Genomic DNA, 19504 nt, shown 5'->3' with positions numbered 1-19504 from the left:
TTTATTGCTATTGGGAAATAAGTCACAACCAAATCTGAAAATCTTAAACTGCTATAAGCAGAAATAAAATTTTAAAGAGACTTATCGCATAGGACATTCAAATTATCTTTTCAATCTTTTGCAGTCTCTTTCCTTCCGTCTTCAGCCTTTACTTTACAGCCTCTCAACTTTGTGCCATTACCCAGTTTTTCTATTGAAACAAGCTACTTTCATCTTTCCCTTAGCGGGATAAGTACACAAAGGTCAAATTTAATCTCATTTCATAACAACTGTTTCTTTTTTTATTCCTTTCTCTTTAGACTTCAGACTCTTTCAAACTTCTAAAAAATGTCTCTAGTAGGTTTTCCCCTCAGATTCTGTGGCAGCAGAACACTCAGAGAGGTGTACATGTCAAAACCAGAGACACTGGCTTATCAGCTGAGCTGTGTGTTGAGTCAGAACAGAAGAGGTGATGAGGTCACTGGCATCACAAGACCTTCCTCAGTATAACACATGCATTATATAGTACCTGTCTCAAATCCATGTTGAGCTGCATCATGCTCTAACTCAGTTCATTTGGATGAACAGTTCTTGGCTGAATTTTTCTTGTCTTGTTTTAGTTAAAGCACAGAGACAAAACAAAGTAACTTCCAATAAAAACCAAAATGTGGAGTTTTTACATCTTGGATTTTGAACTGATATAATAAGGTATAACTGGTTGATATGTGAGGTTTAGAGGTTTTGTTACTTCTCATCTGGACAAAATGTTTTGAGCTCTATAATGGCACAAATTCAGTAAGACTCAAGAATTAACACGGCACGAGGGCAGTGTGAACTTTGCCTAAGAACACTGGTCCAGGTACTGAGACTGAACCAGTATCTTTCTGTATACTAAGCCACCACATGTCACTGTTTGTCCAAATGGGGTTAAATGTGCCTCATCGCAGCACAAACTTGACCTTGAATTTGGAGATAGTACGGCAGACTCTATATAATGCTGCAACTTTTGCAGAACACCAGTTTGAAGTTCCCTCATGGTTTTCTCCAGATCAGCCAAACACAGTGTGATTGGAGCACACACCAAATGACTGCCGTAGCAGGATTCATGTTCACAGGTGCTGTTAATCAGGTGCCAATCAGGCACCAGATTAGCAGCACCTGGGGTAATAGAAGCTCAAGAGTCAATAGCAGAATAAGCTGTTTGAGAGAAAGTTACAGAGAAAACTTGGCAAGTTTTTCCTGGGTGCCTTATAATCAATACGACTGCTCATCCCACAGGTTTTCCACAAAGCTATCTTATATGCATTTTATAACAAAGAAATAATCCACCAAACATAGATTTCCTTACTTTTTGTGCAGGGACCTCTTGAGCCAATTTCCCGCAAGCTTTTAATGTTTCAGTGTCCCTGTTGTAGTATATCAGTTTCAAATTAAATGATTCTTGTCAAGTTCTGCACCAGCCTCTTGATGAGCCATTCATTTTTAAGTCAGGTGTGCAGCAGCAAGGAAACATCTAAAGCCCACAGAACACTGGCCCAGGAGGTCCAGAGTTGGCGAACCCTGATTTACAGTATGTTTGTGAAAAGAATCAACAACCAGCTGATAAACTCACCAGATGTTGACTGCTGTGAAAAGCCTGCTGACTGACACTTATTTCGAATGACAGCCTTGTCTCTCTTCACTGTCTGTGCTTTCTCAAATTCTACTTTGTTACAGGAAATACCCTCAGAACTGCAATATTCACACTGAACATGACCAATCTGGTTAAAAAGGGCTACCTGCCTGATTTTTAAGACTGTAGATTTATAAAACATTTGCTAGAATAGTCTTACAGGTTTGTCCACATATTCCACCAAATCCTGTTCAGCACTTTTTTTCAATGACACTGTCATTGCATATAGTTTATCTAAAGTATATATAGTATGTTTAAGCAGAGGAGATGCAGAAACTAATGAGTTAAGAATTGTCCAATACGTTATTAAAAACTGGACAGTCAGGTAGTCATCGTCTTCAAGGAAGAAATGTGGTCGGAAAAAAATCCTGAATGATGGTGACCAGCGTTCACTTAAACGTTTGGTGAAATCAAATCGAAGAAAAACAACAGTTGAACTCAGGGCTAGGGGTGTGCAATATCGTCTCTTCCACGGTAACACCGGTGGTTTTTTTGACACCAGTATAAAATTTAATATTGCGATATCATATGGTGACGTCATTTGCGCGCCCTTCAACTCCTGCCGCAGGAAGGCGGCGCACTAGGTCAAAGTAAGAGTCAAAGTAAACATGGCTGAGCAAAGCAAGGATGTGGCATTACCACCTGACTTAATTCCAAAAAAGGGAGCCACCTCTGTCATCTGGAATTACTTTGGCTTCAGAAAAGACGACATGGATCAGACCACTATCCTTTGCAAGACATGCAAGCATGTTGTGTCAGGAAAGGGTGGAAACACGACGAATTTGTTCAGTCATCTAAAGCACAAACATCCTGTGCGCTATGAAGAGTGCATGCAGATGCGAGAAACTTAAGGAGTTGCGGGGACGGCAAGTAAAAATCCACCAAAAGTAGTTCAGCATGGAATTGTCAATGCCTTATTTAGCTGTACGCCTTACGCCAGTCAAAGCCAGCGGTGGAAAGACATAACTGACGCGGTTACTTACTGTGTGGCTAAAGACATGATGCCGATACAAACGGTGGAGAAAGAAGGCTTCCGCCACCTCGTACACAAGTTGGACCCCCGGTACCGGTTGCCTTCAAGAAAATATTTTACAAAGACTTCCCTTCCAGCCATGCATGAGGCCTTACGCGAGGAAATTGCCACCAAACTGCGCTCTGTTGACTACTTTTCCTCCACGACGGACTTATGGTCAAGCAGAACGTCAGAACCTTACATGAGTCTGACAATCCACTATATTGACGGTGACTGGAAACTCTCCAACTTGTGTCTCGAAACCAGCTTTTTCCCCGACGACCATACAGGGGAAAACTTAGCTAACGGACTAAAAGACTTTCTCCAGTCTTGGCAGCTGAGCCAATTTTTGAATTTTTGATTTTTGAATAATTTAATTTATATTTTCTTTTGTTAACTAAATTTCCAAACCTAATGTAGGAGCATATTGTTTTTATTTTGGTTGCACAATATTTCTTTGTATTTATTATGTTTTGGAGCTACATATTTATGTGGTTAAAAGCCGTTGAAAACAATAAAAATGGGAAAAATCGTTACATATCGTTATCAAGGTATGTTTGAAAAATTATCGTGATATAATTTTTTAGCAATATCGCCCACCCCTACTCAGGGCTATGTTTTATAGTAATAAATGTAAGAACATTTCCACACACATGAAGCAAAGCAAACTCAAGAGAATGAGACTGAATAGCTGTGTAGCCATAAGAAAATCACTTAACTAACCGGAGAAAAAGGCTTCAGTTTGCTAGGGAGCATAAAGATTGGACTCTGGAGCAATGGAAGAAGTTCATTTAGTCTGACGAGTCCAGATTTACCCTGTTCCAGAGTGACGGGAGCATCAAGATAAGAAGAGAGGCTGATAAAATGAGACAGCCATCGTGCCTATAGTGATGCGCGGGTCGGGGTTTTTTCGACCCGCGGGTCCCGCTCTTTTAAAAAAATTGGACCGCACCAACCCGCCCCGCACCTCCGCTTCTATTTTTTTAACCCGACCCGACCCGCCCCATTAAAACACATCTTATGACATTGACGAATGCTTTTATTTAGTCTGAGAAAGGTGCATATGGTCTCCTAAATTGGCACTGGAAACTGGCAACACAAAATGTATTTTCATTTGAACGTTAAGCCTATAAACATAAATAGGCAAATAAAGTGTTTTAAAGCGTTTAAGCGTTTAAGTGTTATAAAGGACATAGCCAATGCTGCTGCTGTTGTCTGCACTGATTACCTCGTTGAACCTGTCCCAAACCTGTGATTTAGCCATTTGACCCTCCTTCTTCTTTTTAAGGACGTAAACTCCCGAACGAAGATTATTCAACACTTCTTCCATCTTTTGTTGCTTGTCTGCTTGGCGCTTTCTGCAAGTAGTCTGCGTAGCCTACTACGCGCCTACGTGGATATTACGTTACAAAACGTGACCTGTGTTTAAATAACTGATAAATATTTTGTCTTACATATTATAGTAACAAAATGTAGACACTGATTAAGGTCTTTATTTTCAGTTTGACAAAAAGTAAAATTAATAGATAGAACAAGATATTTCAGAATAGTAAACCACACCAACCCGCCCCCGCAGTGAAGCGAAAATTCTTTGACCCGCCCCAACCCGAACCGCGGGCGGGTTAGGGGGCGGCCCGCGCATCACTAGTGCTTAGTGTCTCCTTATAAGCTTGTGGGGGCAGTCTATGAACTGGGGTTGCTGCAGGTGGTCAGGTCTAGGATCAGCAACTTTATGTGCCCAAAGAATGAGGTCAGCTGAATATAATGAATGAGGAGGTTATTCCATCAATGGATTTTGTTTTCATCCCTGATGGCACAGGCATATTCCAAGATGACAATGTTGGGATTCATCAGGCTCAAACTGTAACAGAGTGGTTCAGGGAGCATGACACATCATTTTCACACATGGATTGACCACCACAGAGTCCAAACCTGAACCCTAATTAGAATCTTTGGGATGTGCAGGAGAAGGCTTTGTACAGTGGTCGGGCTCACCCATTATCAGTAGAAGATCTTTAAGAAAAATAACATTGCAGAAGCTTATCAAAATAATACCACAACGAATGCTGCCGTAATCAAAGCTAAAGGTGGTCCAACAAAATTTTAGTGTGTGACCTATTTCTTTGGTGGAAACATTTCTTTTGTCCAGGCAGTGTATGGAAAAAAAAAAGCAGAAGAAGGCGTTTCCCAAAACTACACCTTTGCCTTTAAAAACAACTGATACGTCATAGCTTTGGCTAATTCTTTAAAAAGGCAATTAATTGAGTTAATGACCTGCCACACTGTCTGTCATCAAAGTTTTTCATCTTTCTTCAACATTCAGCTCTGCTTCTTTCTCTGCCCTTACTTTTCTCTGTTATTAATGTTCACTTCCTGCTTTTAGGCCGAATGACTTTAGGCTCTCATTGATTCTGCAAACTCACTGATGGATAACTGTGCAAACAGCGAAAGGGATGACGGTTTCAGCCTGCCATAAGCTGCTTTGAACATCTCTGTGAAGATGCACAACCATGTTAAATTAAAGTACTATGAAAGATCTGTTTAACTCTGAGTCAACCTAATCTACAGTTTGTGTAGTTTAGTTATGTAAATAAAGTGCTGCATGAAAGTCTTGACCCGTATCTAAGTTTTAAAATGTTTTTCTTCCAATCAACCAGGCTTTCTTTTAGCCTTCTTTTTAAAGTGGTCTTCGACAATAGTTTCTAAAGCTTTCGGAAGGTCTCTCAAAGTTTTTCTTTGGGTATTTGCTGCTCTTCTTATGTTTTTTACCTTGTAACTCAGGATTTTTTTCAACAGTCAACTTAGTAAAACACAATTTTCAAAAGCCACAAAGATGCATCATTTGTCCTCATTTCTTTAGATACATCTATGTAAAAGGCCAAAGATATCACAGTCTGACAGGCACTGAATAGGTTATTTGTTTTGCACAAACAAGGTGATTCTCGAAGAGTTGTTAGCAGAAAACTTAGCATATTCCTGGATGGTGTAAAGTATAGCCTGTCCTTAAAATGTTTGAGAAAGCAGGACAAGTGGTGGACAAAATAAGTGCTTAGTGCAGATTAGCAGTATCTGAAAGTGATGTCCTGAAAAAATGGGGGTTTGATCAAGTTGATCCATCTACTGTTCACTGAAGCCTCATCAGAAAAGGTGGTTGTTTTCATAATCCATTCTTAAGGAAGGGACACAAGCAGGAAATGCTGGGGTATGCCAAATGACATAAGAACTTCACTGAAAATCAGTGAAAACAGGTTTTAAGAAAGGATGAATCCTCCCCAGAGCCTGGACATCAACATTAATGAAGCAGTGTGATTATTTTAGAAGACAAAACAAAAGGAAGCCAACATCAAAAGAAGAGCTTTGGAAAGTCTGAAAGAAACTGCTTTGGCATTGCAATGGCAGTTAAATTAGCTTGGCAAAAAATGTGATGTGTATATTTGGGAAATGTACATCTCTGTGTTTGTCTCTGCCTTCTGGTTATGTAGCTCAGTCTTTGGATTCCTCCTTGCTGAGCTGGAGAAGAGGAAGGTGTAGATGTTTATGCAGACATTTTCATTATTAATAACTTGCCTGGAGCAAGAAGTATTGGATACAGTGAGGATAAATATGTATGTCTCACTATGGATTCATAATTCATCCAGGCTGAAGGACACATTTGTTCACTACCCCCTCTTGCTCCTCCAACCTCTACCCCCAGGAGTAGTGTTTGTCAGGAGTGTCTGCTGGAGTGCAGCTCAACAGACACAACCCCCACACTCTTACTCAAATTCACACCCATTGCATTTTACACCAAGACACAATCCCGTACACATTTCTGCATGCTGCGGTGGCAAGCTCTAAAATCAACACACGTATTTCCCAAGATGTCATCCGATAGAGGTTGTCTGCAGCAGAGCAGAGGGCAATATGCCTTCGACGGGGCCGACGCACCCCTTATGAAAACACATTAGGCATGGACTCGCTGCTTTTGGTGAGCGTCCTGTGTGTCAATCGCGATAGAGGGGCAGGAACGAAGCGACCAATGGGGTCAGTGGTTATCCTCCTGGATCTCTTGCTGCTTCTGTTTGGCTCTCAAAGGCCTCGGAGGAGCAGTTGACAAGGAGTTGAAATAGCCTCTGCAGGCTAGTTTAAATATTTTGCTGCCACTTTGATTAATTCAGTGACAGGTTAATTAATCATCAAATTAATGAGCTGATTGCAATTTTTTTTTCTTTTGTGTCAAATAATTTTTGGTTTAATTAGCACCAAATGAATCTAAGCTAATTAACTGTTGAAACAACCAGAAACCCCTTTAAACTTTCTCTTCTACCCTTTTGCTTTCAATTTATTTTGCTGCTACTGCTTATGGGGTCGTTGATGAATGAATTCATTAAGAAGCTATAGTTAATAAAAGCGTCATGGCAGGTTTGAGTATCGCATTGAGAGTTAATGTGTGTTTGTATTTAGGATGTGCAGATAGAAAAGGAGAAGGTGACCTACAACATCTCAGGTGGCTGCACCGCTCTGGTGGTTGCCTATTTACAAGGGAAGCTCTATGTTGGGAACGCAGGGGATAGCAGGTAAGAGTTACAAAGAATCTGTGTGTAACACACATGACATGCTGTACAGTATCTGACTGACACTCACCTCCTCATGCCTCTCATCCAACAGGAGCTACTAACCAGAGCTTTTTCTTCTCCTCTCCTTCAGAGCTATCATAATCCGGGCTGGAGAAGTCATTCCCATGTCAGCAGAGTTCACACCAGAGTCAGAGAGACAGCGACTGCAGTTCCTGGTAAGAAGCAAACCTTTTTCAGCTAATTCTTCAGCGAGCACAGCTGTCAGATATTAACAGATCTGACCTCACCCCCTGTTGAGACACCAGCTCTGTGTCTCTTACATGGACTCTTTTGCCAGCTTAATTGCCAGATTTGCCAGAGTATGGAGTTGTTTTTCCTATCCCTCGGGCATGTCGGTCTTCTTCTCTTACTGTTTATTTTCTCTCTCTCACTCTCTTTTAAAATTAAAGGGGTACATGCAGCCCCACTTATTAGGGAACGAGTTCACACATCTGGAGTTTCCGAGGAGAGTGCAGAGGAAGGAGGTGGGGAAGAGGATGCTGTACCGTGACTTCACCATGTCAGGATGGTGGGTTAACTGATGAGTACTCATTAATTTTATTCTATTTTAATACTTTTTTCCCTTTGATATCTAATTTTATTAATCTGGAATTGTTTTATGTTCTTGATAAATTATTTAATGCTAGAAATGAAATTTTTCTGTTAATTTTTTTTCACCCTCATTTTCTTCTTTGTTTAAACCATTGCATCTGGTTTGATTATTTTTAGGAGCCATCAGAGAATTTTACTTCATATGGCAGAGACATTTCTGCACCACAGACCTGTCTGACCTATCATTTAGTATATGCTGAAAAAATAGATAAATAATAATCATAATAATAAATAACTATCCAGACTTTAAATGTCAGAGGAAGACAAAAAAGTGCTCTTGGCATTTCCAGTTCTTTGTGTGCGGTTGTCATGAAGGAATCTGGGAGATCTTCAGCAGCTTCACTTATAGTGAAAAGTTTTTTAAAAAAAAAAGGTCAGAAATGGAGAGAAAGCACGACAGATATAGAAAGCAAATGAAAATGTGAAGAAGTAGAAATACATGTGATGGATGAGAGATGAGCTGCATCTTTCCTGACACCTTCTCTGTTTGCTTGTTTTTCACTGCTCAGTTCTGCAGATGTAGGTCAGCCATTGACTGCATTCCTTATTGGGCCCAGAACTCTGCCTGTCTACTGTCTCTGCAGCGCAGACAGCCTGTGATGTATTTTTAATCAGGTTCTTCTCATAACCCAGTTCTGCTGCAGTTTCACCCAGACTCTGTCTTGAATTAGTACTCTGTCAGCCTGCAGGCTGATTGCACCGATGCATGCCAGCGTGACTTCGCTGTGTCTTGCAATGGTGCAGCTCGTATCTCCTCCAGGCACAGAGGATCCATCTCTGCAGCTTTCTGTCCATGCACGTGCAGTTTGTGTGTCTGTGTGTTTGTGAGTGTATGAGTGGGTGTACGCTGGCATCCAATTCCCCCAAAGGCATCCACGATCAAGGCTGAGCTTTAACAAAGGCGAACAGGCCTGCAGACCACCACCCTGTCTTCCTCCCTCATTTTCTATTTTGTCCTCTTGTTTATCACTATTTTAGAAACTCATCTGCTCAGGTGTCCTGTTGTTATAATGCTCTTATTGCTACAGACTTGAAGTATAAAACTGAAGTGTAAAGCTTTGCATATATTCCATGAGACCATAACGAATAAAGAAAACAAGATGATGCAACTTAGGTTAACACATTAATGTATAAACAACGAGCAAGTGTAACTAGAACTCTTGCAGGTTGCAGACTATTCCTCTTGAAACATTTTCCTCTCCATTTAATTGTGATGCTCCTCCCTCCATATGGTTGTGATAAAGTGCACTCACTCTCATATACAGACGTTTTTAGTGGCAAAAAGTAAAACGATGATACTTTAAACATGACTGACGCTTTCATGTGCTTTCATTCTCTCTCATTTTTGTGAAAATTTCTGCGGGTAGAAGAAAAATAAATTAAACCAATACCACAGATTCTCTTGGCCATGTAGATTTTTTTTTTTAAGATACTTGGCAGGATGGTGGCTCTTGGAGAACTTCCTACTGTCCATGAATTCAGCCCATCTCGGCAATTTCATCACTTTGTGTAATCCCAGACGAACTTCATGATATTGAGATCAGGGCTCTGTGGGGGCCGTACCATCTGCCGCGGGACTACTTGCTCCTAATGTTGCTGAAGATAGTTCTTTATGACTCTTGAGTCGTTGTCGTGCTGTAGTTAATTTTGGACTGATTAGACATCTCCCTAGTGGAACTGTGTGATAGATAATCATCTAGATAGAAGGGGAGAAAACATTTGCACCTTTGCTCTTACCCCCTTTTTGCCTACTTTGTCCTTTCTGTAATGCTTTTGTAACCATACGACTGAATGGCTGTGTCCTTACGATTTATTTTGGCCTTGACTTGCTCCTGAAAGCACAATTCAATCTGTGAAAAACCCATCAGGGTTGGCCAAAAAGTTCATTTAAGCCAACTGCCAATTGAGTCTGACTCATCCAATGCTGACACAAGCTGACGCAATGTCACCTCAAAGTCTGTCCACAGGTACGCATTTCAAGTTGTGCATGTAAGTTTTAATGCAATGCACGCTCTGCTGTTTTTCAGTCACTCTTCTTTGCACCAAATGGAGATTGCATCACTTTTTTTCTCCCCTGCTGGTTTTAAGTCACCGGCAGGGAGGAGGATACATCTCCCTTCCTTCACTGCTTCCTAGTATCCTCTTATTCCTTTCCCCTCCTCCACGCTTTATTTCCCAGTTAGTCCCACGCTGCAATGTATCCGGCATCAGCACAGCCCTCGAGTGTGAAAACGCTCAGTGTTGTGGTCAAAGAGTGTTGCCCTTGAGCAACTCTCCATACTGTTTTTTTTTTCACTCCACGTCCCAGAAGAGGAAGCAGACTATCAGGATTAATGTGCATCTTTCTCATTCTGTCACACTTGTTATCTCAAGTCAGACAGGTTGGACTCGCCATAAACACACGTCTCAAGAGGGAGGCTGTCCCCGACAGCAGGCTCCAGGGATGTCATCCACGACGTCTTTGAAATAATAACAGAAAATCTGTCTTTTCTTCAAGGTGAAATGCTAGAGTAGAATGACTTTGAGGTGATATATGCAGGAGAGGTAGGAAGATTTTTAAATGTCCACTCCACAAAGGAAACACGTGTCTAGACAGTTTTTTTATGTCTTTTCTTTTCTTTTTTTTTTTTTGCAGTACTGCTCTTCACATATAGGAGCCTCAGCCTGCAGACTGTATTTCTGTGTTTGTGGGTTGTGTTTGCTGTGATATTCCTCCCTCTGCACAGTTACAAAAAACTGCTGAGTGCAGCAGAGTAGTGCTCGCCTAAGGTGGAAACATATGGCCTCTCTGAGTGGAACCAGCAGCAATATAAAAACCATCCTGTTCTTCACTAATCTGCTTCACAGCCGCTGAAATACGTTGGCTATGGTGAGAGGAGCCAGGCTGGGTCAGATTATATTTGCAAATAACAGATTTGTTTTAGACATTTCAAGCCATAATTATGGTAGATATATACATTTCCTCCTCATTTTTCTCCAGTCTAAAGGCCTAAACTGTAATTCTTGCTCGATCAGAGCCAGATTTCTGTTTGTAACACATGGTGTGAGATGGGAATAGAAAACTTTGTTCTGGCAGCTCTTTTAGGAATTGCCTCTAATTTGTAATATTTCTGGTTCAGTTGCACAACTGCACCTATGATGTATAATTGTTAATGAAAAAAACAAAGACTCTACTAACAACAGTCATGTGAAAATGGGCTTGCATCCTCTTAGAAATAAAAGGTTTTGCATATGAAGACATGATGAAAAGAAATATTATTCTTACAAAATGTTAAAATGCATTATTACAACCTTAGATGAGCAGAAATATAACATGTAACAGTATCATTAAAACTAAGCCTATAAATGAAAAAGCAGTGTGAAAATTAAGTATTATTATTATTATTTACTGTAAACAAGAATTAATTGGGGAAGTAGCGGCCATGTGCTGCTAATCAAATGCATGTGTTTAACTGATCATTAGCAAATGTTAGCACCTTTTTGGGGTTTGGCATTTTGCTGGTTTCCAGTATTCGGGTGTGTGTTAACACATGGCTAAATAGGAAATACATCAGAAATGATCTTAGAGAAGTAGACAATCTGAGAAGCGTTATAAGGCCATTTTTAAACATTTTGAAGCTCATCATTCTACAGTGAGAGGAATTTTTCACAGGAGAAAAACATTTAAAATCCAAAAGATACATTAAAGACTTTACAGGTTAGGATGTTAAATGCTATAGTTCATGACAGTACTTTTAGAAAAAGACTGAACAAACATGGTTTGTTTGGATTAGTTGCCTGAAGAAATCCTCTTCTGTCTAAAAACAGCATGGTGGCACAGTTACATCTGATCAAACCACAAGACTTCTGGAACAATCTCCTTTTGATAGATGTGACCAAAGCAGAGATGTTTGGAATAATGCACAGTAACATGTTTGGTGAAAACAAAACACAGCATATCAGCACAAAATGCCGCAAACCAAGTGTTGTGCATGTTGGTAGAGGTGTGATGGTTTGGGCTTGTTTTATAGTGACAGAACCTGGGCTGTGTCTGAATGTTCACCCTACTCCCTAACCCCTCGTTCACTACATAGGGCTGCACTACATAGCACACTACATAGTGCACTCATTCTTTTGGTGATTCGGACACAAGGCTGCCTATTTTTTCCTTGCCGCAAACCACGTGACTACCAGTCGTTACCACAGCAACCACAACACATCCAAAGTTGTGTGTAAATAATTTTATTTTTATTCCTTATGTTATATTCTTTGTTGCATAGCTATTCAATAAAAAAAAATTTTCGCCTCCTTGCACCATGTTGAGCTTCTGCCTGTCTAGTGACCATCGATGCTCACTACTTTTCAAGATGCATTGTGGGTAATTTTGAATACCCTTCATTTTTCTCTCTGGACATTCAGACACCCCTACAAAATGACGTGGCTCCTACATATAGGTGCACATTCGGACACAGCCCTGGACACCTTCTAGTTATTGAGTCGATCATGAACTCCTCTGTATAATATTATATTCTACACTGAAATGTGAGGCCATCTGCCTGATAGCTGAGGCTTGCCTGAGACTGGTTCATGCAACAGGATAGTAATCGTAAGCACAGCAAGAAATCTACAGCACAATTGAGGTGTTGCAATAGTTCAGCCAAAGTTCAGACATCTAGCAGACTGAATGGTGTTGAAGAGAACTTAAGAGAGCTGTACATGAACAAATGTCTGCATATCTTAAACTAAAGCAACATTATAAATGATAAATCACCATAATTTCTCCACAACCATGTGAAAGACTGATAATGTCATAGCGACAGTGATTTCTTCAGGTTTTTACTGCCAAGAGCTGAATCGTGTCCCTTATTTTTTACACTTCTCCTGCATATTAGCTTAGTTTATATAAAATAATTAAATAGTATAATGTGGTGTTCATCTGAACTTGTATCTATGATTTTTCATTATGTCTCAATGAATAAATTAGAATTTGCTGTTCACAAACCTGCATGAGCAAGACTGCCTGCTTTCTTTACAGTAAGTTTCTGAGCTGGAGAAAGTGTATCTTGGCACACAACAGGTAGAGTTTTTTACAACTTTCTCCTTTTATGCTGTAGCTCAGTCTCGTCCCAGTGTGGAAATGGTACATTATTCATTAGATGGGGTAAGTCTGAGCATTGCCCTAAAAGCAGGAGAATGTAAATGCGGATACTTCTGCATCAATCATCCATTTTGCATCCAAACCTTCAGAGGCACACATGCTGCCTCACAGAGACACACACAACTTCTTACAGAAAACTAACATTAAACCAAGAGAGTATCATTCATAGATGTATCCTTCGTGGCTGAGGAGAATTATAAATGATCAGTCGGAAAGAGAAAAATGAGAGTATCATGCAGAGTTTCTATGTGGCTGATTTGCTTCACTGTCTCTCTTTCCCCTCCTAACATTACTCTTCTTCTCTCTCTGTGCCAGTCTCCTCAGCAGCAGCAGGGTCTGGGTGGTGGAGGGCGGAGGTAGGGTGGGGGGAGGCCAGCTACGGAAGCAGTTCATCTCCTGGGCATGTGTGCTATAAACAAAAAAACCTATTAAACTGTCCTCTCTTCTCTGCGCAGGGCGTATAAAACCATAGAGGACGATGACCTGAAGTTCCCTCTGATCTATGGCGAAGGGAAGAAGGTAAGAAGTGCTCGGCAGTCGCTTACTGACAGAGTTACTCCTGCGGCCTTGAGCACCTCGCCTGTAATCAAAGCTCACAGAGCTCCATTAGTCAGAACCCCTCCTCTCCCTGTATGGGGGTGCCAGCCTGTGGAAAGCATTCCTGGGCACCGCTTCCACAAGAATTCACATTCTGTGTGAACTTAAAGCACAGTGTATCTGCTCTAATTGACTTTGTCTGCTTATGTCTGACAAAACAAAGGGTTAAAAAAAAAGGAAAAAAAAAGGGTAGGACTCCTATCTGAGCCACCTGTTAGATAGAATGATGGAGAAAAAGTAGTATTTGAATACGAGTATAACGTTGGACAATTTTGAAACTGAAGAAAAGGTCATGGTAATGGTGTACATACAGCGCTTCACTGTGCAGCATCTTGTCCATAATGTTTTGAAAAGGTCAGAGATGAAACACAATCCCCCAGCTTGCTTTTCAGCACACACAGACAGTGGGTTTATGTTTGACTGATGACTGGAGCAGATGTCACCCCACAGTGCTCTCTGCCTGCAGCCACCTTCAAGTTTAACCCCCCCGTGCCCACGTCTGTGTGCTCTTCCTTTGAAGTGGGACGTGGAGATGGATGGCCAGATAGAGCAAGGGAGGGAAGCGGCGGAGCACTTCAAAGCCCGGTGCGCTGCCTGCTGGGCCCCAGCGCTCAACAATTAATCCCAGGATGTTTCTCCCTTCTCTGCGTGAAGAACTCCGCCGCCGCTTTGAAAGGCTGCAGTGCTGTGCTGCATACTGATCCCAGCTCGTTCCAGCCAGACCTCGCCAGCCCTCGTATGCCCTTTTCCCTGTACAGTAGACTCAATTAACCCAGTTCCCCAGTGCTGTGCACGCATTCATTTTTTTTTACAGGCGTCAGCAGAGGTCTCCTCAGAAAGTAACAATCCAGTTAGAGACAGCTTAATTAAATGTGAGGCTTGGAAAATGATTGTAGAGACAAAGCTGGACAGCTTCTGCAACTCTACCACTACGAAGGATAATTCCACTTAACTATGATTATTCGTTACATAAGTAATGACTGTTGACATGTTTCCGATCTGCCTGGCCACTCAGCTTCTCCTGTTTCTAGGCTAAGAGCGAAGTCATTGCATTCCCAGATCTTTGCAGCTCATCAACACCAACACAAGTGATGGCCAAAATAGAAAAAAAAAAAGTTTTAAACAAGTATGTCTTTAAGAATAAAAAGCCAGATGGCAGGAAATTTACTTCCCAAGGTGTCACTCAGTTCTTAGACGAGCTGAAATCAAACTGCTGAAACACTACTGATGTCGTTGTTGCTCTGTTTACCTCAGATAGAGGTTGTTGCTGACGCATCTCTGATCCTTTGCAGGCTCGTGTTTTGGCAACCATCGGAGTCACGAGAGGTCTCGGGGACCACAATCTGAAAGTGCACGACTCCAACATTTATATAAAGCCCTTCCTATCCTGCTGCCCAGAGGTAGGCTCCATTTTGAAATCTATGCTAGTTTTTTCTCCATGCCTGTGTGGGTTTCCTTAAGACTCCTAGAGTCCAAAGCCATGCTTTTAATGACATAGCTGAAGGATTTATTTTGGCTGAACATTCTGTAGATGTGACTATGTGTTAGATTGGCAACCAGTTTACCCTGCATCTCACTCAGTACCAGTTGAGATGAACTCTGCACCCTCAAGAATATGCAGTCATGTGAATGAGAAGTAGTTAGCTTTTCATTCATTATCTCTATGGAAATATTAAAACCTTTGGCTTTAATAAGCTGCTTTTGCCCCTTTTTCTGCACATAATTCTTTCAGTTGCAAAATGCATATTTTCACATTATCTTCAAGCACTTCTTGATCTGAAAAAGCGGCTTTTTCACTCAGCAGCTGATCCATATTAACTCGAAAAAGCCTTTGTCAATAACCAGCACAAACCAGCAGAAGCAGCTCAGTGCTACATCAGTCTGTGATTAAAAACATCACAACAAGGTGACGTGGCAGCATCATCACTGGACGAGCTCTGTGCTACACCTTGGCCCCTGCCACTTAACATATAAACATCAATTTAGCTCTGTGACTTCTTCGGTTACCTGCTAAGAAGCATATTAGCAGCTAATCAGCTTCAACACTCCATCCTTCCTCTCTACATACAAACAGGACCCAATGAAGCCCAATCAGCCCCACCTTTTAGAAGGTGAATGACTGTAGGCAGTGTTCACAGACCATAACATTTCCACCACCATGTTTCAAACAAGGTACGAGGTTCTTATTCTGAAAGTGCGTCACAGGTCTGTTTCAAACATGTTTGAAACAGACAGTAGAGCAATATTTTGCTATTTATTTTAAAATAACAAAATGCTCTATAAAGTCCATAGTTATTTTAAAAATCTGACAAAATTATTACTGTAATTTTATTCTTTCTTTTTAACGAACTGGCCGGCAGAAAATGACACATGTGCTGACTTTGTTCAAACATGTCTGCACTCAAATGTTCCTAAGAGTACCGCTGAGTTTTTGTAGGAATTGTTCTTAGCTGATGGTAAATCCAAGATGCAACGATTTTTATAAATGCCACAAACATCGTAAAAGGTTCGTAAGTACGACTTAAGAATAAATTTATTCTTAAGAATGCTTCGTGGATGAGGCCCATTCACTAACAGTTGCCAGAATTACCTGTACATCTGAGATGGAAATCAAATATGCTTTTTGGCCAACTTTACTGTGGTCATGGGTGTCTTAAAGCCTCTTTTAGGGGATCTTCAACCACCCTAAAATGTTCTTAAACCCCCCCCCCCCAAACAAAAACTTCAAGGGTTGAGATAAGGAGATAAGTTCATTTTCTCTTTATCTCGAGATAATGAGGACCGATTTTTCGTAATAACTGAATATTTTATCTCGTTATCTCGAGAAAACAAAGTTTGTTTTCTCAAGATAACGAGTTGATTAAGGTGGGCTTAAAAAGTGTGTGTGACACCTGATTTCACTGATCAAAACGGACTCCATGACAGCTGGTGGGAGGGGCTACAGTCATGGTGTAGATGTGTAATTAATTATGTAAATGAGTGACTGGTAAAATTTAAGAGTCAGACATTTTGCAGTTTCAGTTTTGTCAGACTTCATAAAAGTAAAATTGGGCTTATTGATCAGTGATGCATGTTGCTCGATCTGACATCAGCTTGCGTCCGGCGCTGTACGGAGGCATCCCAGTACAGACCAGCTCTGTTCCCCCGCGAGCACTGACAGCTCTGCAGAGCTCCTTCAGAGCCAGACTTCTGCATCCAAAGCAAGAAGGAGCGCTAGACCACAAACACACTAAATAAAATCCAATATAATTTATTAATGTACATACTTAATATATCTTATTTTTATTATCGTCATATATTAACAACAAGTAGATTGGGGGGAACCAGTGTGGAGTTTGTATGTTCTCCCTGTGTATGCATGGATTCTCTCCCAGATTCTTCCCACAGTCCAAAGACATGTTAGGCTGATTTGAGTCTCTAAATGTTTCCAACCTCCCAACATGCCCTAAACACTTGCGTATCCTTTCTTCAAAACCTTGCACAGTTTCTACAGTTGTTGTCCTCGTCTTCATTTTTCTTCTGCTTTTTTGTTCCCTTCCTGATTCTCTTCTTCTTCTCTGGTTTGTTTATTTGGCTGGTCGCATATCAGCTATTCTTCTCAGCATTGCCCTTGTGATTTTTCGGTGGTATTGCTACGTCTTCTGAGTCAAGCAACTGGTAGCTAAGCTCCCTGAAAATGGACCAAATTACGTGCGTAAACGACGCAGAAAACGGAGAAAACTGTCTGCATATCCGTCTTCTTTGTCGAACATACATGGGCCTTAAGGGCTGGGCTACACTTGCTGTGAATGCAAACGTATACATCAACACTCTGCTACGTTTGTAAACGCTCAGTACTGGAGGTCACAGTAAGGGGGGAGTGCACAGCACTTTGATTTCAAATAGTGAAAAGGACAATCTACCGGTCCGGTATTTCCAGGGCATCAACCCAAAAAACATTTCCAATTTGTTGCCAACTATTTAAGGCATAATAGTTTATCACTGTGCAACGGGTAGGAAAAATCAAACAGATGGCAGTAGTTGTGGACAAGGTCCGAGAGAGAGTCTTCAAAACTATCCGCCATTGTGTTTACCTGTCATGTTCTCTTACTCGCATGAGCGCTTGTAGTGTTGAAGTCAATATTGCAACTTGCGCAAGCGACATGTTACCTCGCGTCATTGCGAGCGGCCTTCATCCCAAATGAATGCTAGGAATGCGTGGCAGCCATGATACATACGCAGACACATCGCTTACAGCAAGTATATCCCGGCTCTAACCCCACAGGAGAATTGAAGAATCTTGTGATTCCTCACTTCCAGGATACACGTCTCGTCGTCCATGATGAGGAAGAAAAAAAACAAACACTGAGAGACCCTTACCGATTAATCTGCTCAGGGGCTTTTATTTTAAAAATTACCAGAAGCTTTTACACTGCTCCTGTGTCTGATTTCCTGTCTGCCCCTATCTGAACTGCTGAGTTTTATGTGTTCTGGACACGTTCTGTCAAAAATAGACTTGGCGCGTCTGTTTAGCGGAGAAGCGCGACAATGCGCTTCAGGGATGCTTCTGCACTGCAGCACACCCGGTGTGAACCAACCCATTGACTAAAATGGGGTAAGAGTGGTTCTTAATGCATTATTTCACAAATGCATGGTGTTAGGAAAATTCTTCCCAACACCAACACCAATAAACCTTCATTTAAAAGAAGACTCAGAGTTATTCTGAATGTATACAATTTTACATTACAAAGGAGCATGTTCACCATTTGGGTATGATACACACACTGAATTTCTTCACAAAATACAACACTTTTAAAGGGTGGTTCACAAAGTCCATCCCTCAAACATTACAGCATTACACAAGACTTATGCTACAGCATTTTCTACCAAAAGATAAGACATGAAGAATTATATGCGTGGGCAGGTTAGTGGCTGGTCTCCTTCTTGCATGATTACGTTGTGGTTCTTCTTTCATCTCTTCCATGGCCTTGACCTTCTGTACTTTCAGACTAAAGCATGAAACCATCACACATGGATTAAAATGCTGCTGAGTACATTTTCTAAATCTTGAAACATAATATAATGAAGGATATATGAAAACATAAAGATAATGAATTATATACATGGTTTTTCCTACACATGGGATGGCCAAAAACTTTTCTCCGCCAATGTATTCAAACATTTTGCATTTATATCATTATATCCAGAAGAACTCATCAGGAAGTCCGGAGGTCATGGCAACTCCCATCATATCCTACACAGCTTTTTGTCTAATATAAGGGGAGATCAAAAACTCTTCTTCACCGTTTTACTTTTTACTTATTGTCGTCATGATTTCATTACTGGCTGAAAGGGGCAACTTTGTATGTCATCTCTTGAGGGCTAAGCCCCCCCTGTCTTTAAATCCTAGAGACGTCCCTGACTGGGGTCCTGGACAAATTAGCATTTGCTTGAAATCAAAGTTGTCTGTATTTGCTTAGAGTAGAGTGGATATTTACCTTTTTAAAAATATTTCACTTGCACTGTGTGTTACTAAATATTCATACATAAAAAACACGTGGAAAACTCACATTATCAGCACATTGTTGGTGCAACAGATCTGTTTTCTTGACCTCATAATGCGCTCATGACCTGATAAAAATAGATTTGAAGTAACCCAGAAAGTCATTAAAAACCATTAACTCTCTTGATCTTTTATTCACTGCCCTCTGAGTTCAGCATAGTTAAGCTCTCTTGTTAGATGTCCCTCTGAGATGCTTCAAGTTACTCTAATGTTAAAATATGACATCTCTCTTACTGATAATAATAAGAGGCCATGTTGGGTGTTAGATGCAGCAAAGAAAATCTATACAAAGCAATAACATGTTTCAGAGAGTGCCCTGCAGGCTTGCCCTTCTTTAACAGCTCTAATTGACTGATTA

At 40.9% G+C, this 19504-nt stretch overlaps 1 protein-coding gene across 2 annotated transcripts in view; it reads left to right on the top strand.

Moving 5' to 3' along the window:
* ppm1h (protein phosphatase, Mg2+/Mn2+ dependent, 1H) overlaps positions 1-19504 on the top strand; it is a 38885-nt gene that overhangs the window by 16640 nt on the left and 2741 nt on the right. For both annotated transcript variants that reach the window (XM_041996712.1, XM_041996713.1), the window contains exons 4-8: positions 7107-7219; positions 7350-7434; positions 7669-7787; positions 13463-13526; positions 14897-15004. In XM_041996712.1, the coding sequence (XP_041852646.1) occupies positions 7107-7219; positions 7350-7434; positions 7669-7787; positions 13463-13526; positions 14897-15004 (489 nt within the window). The remainder of the gene's footprint in view (positions 1-7106; positions 7220-7349; positions 7435-7668; positions 7788-13462; positions 13527-14896; positions 15005-19504) is intronic.

Source organism: Melanotaenia boesemani, chromosome 10 (genome assembly GCF_017639745.1).
Source record: "Melanotaenia boesemani isolate fMelBoe1 chromosome 10, fMelBoe1.pri, whole genome shotgun sequence".
Taxonomy (NCBI): Eukaryota; Metazoa; Chordata; class Actinopteri; order Atheriniformes; family Melanotaeniidae; genus Melanotaenia; species Melanotaenia boesemani.
This window is presented reverse-complemented; position numbering and strand designations above follow the sequence as displayed.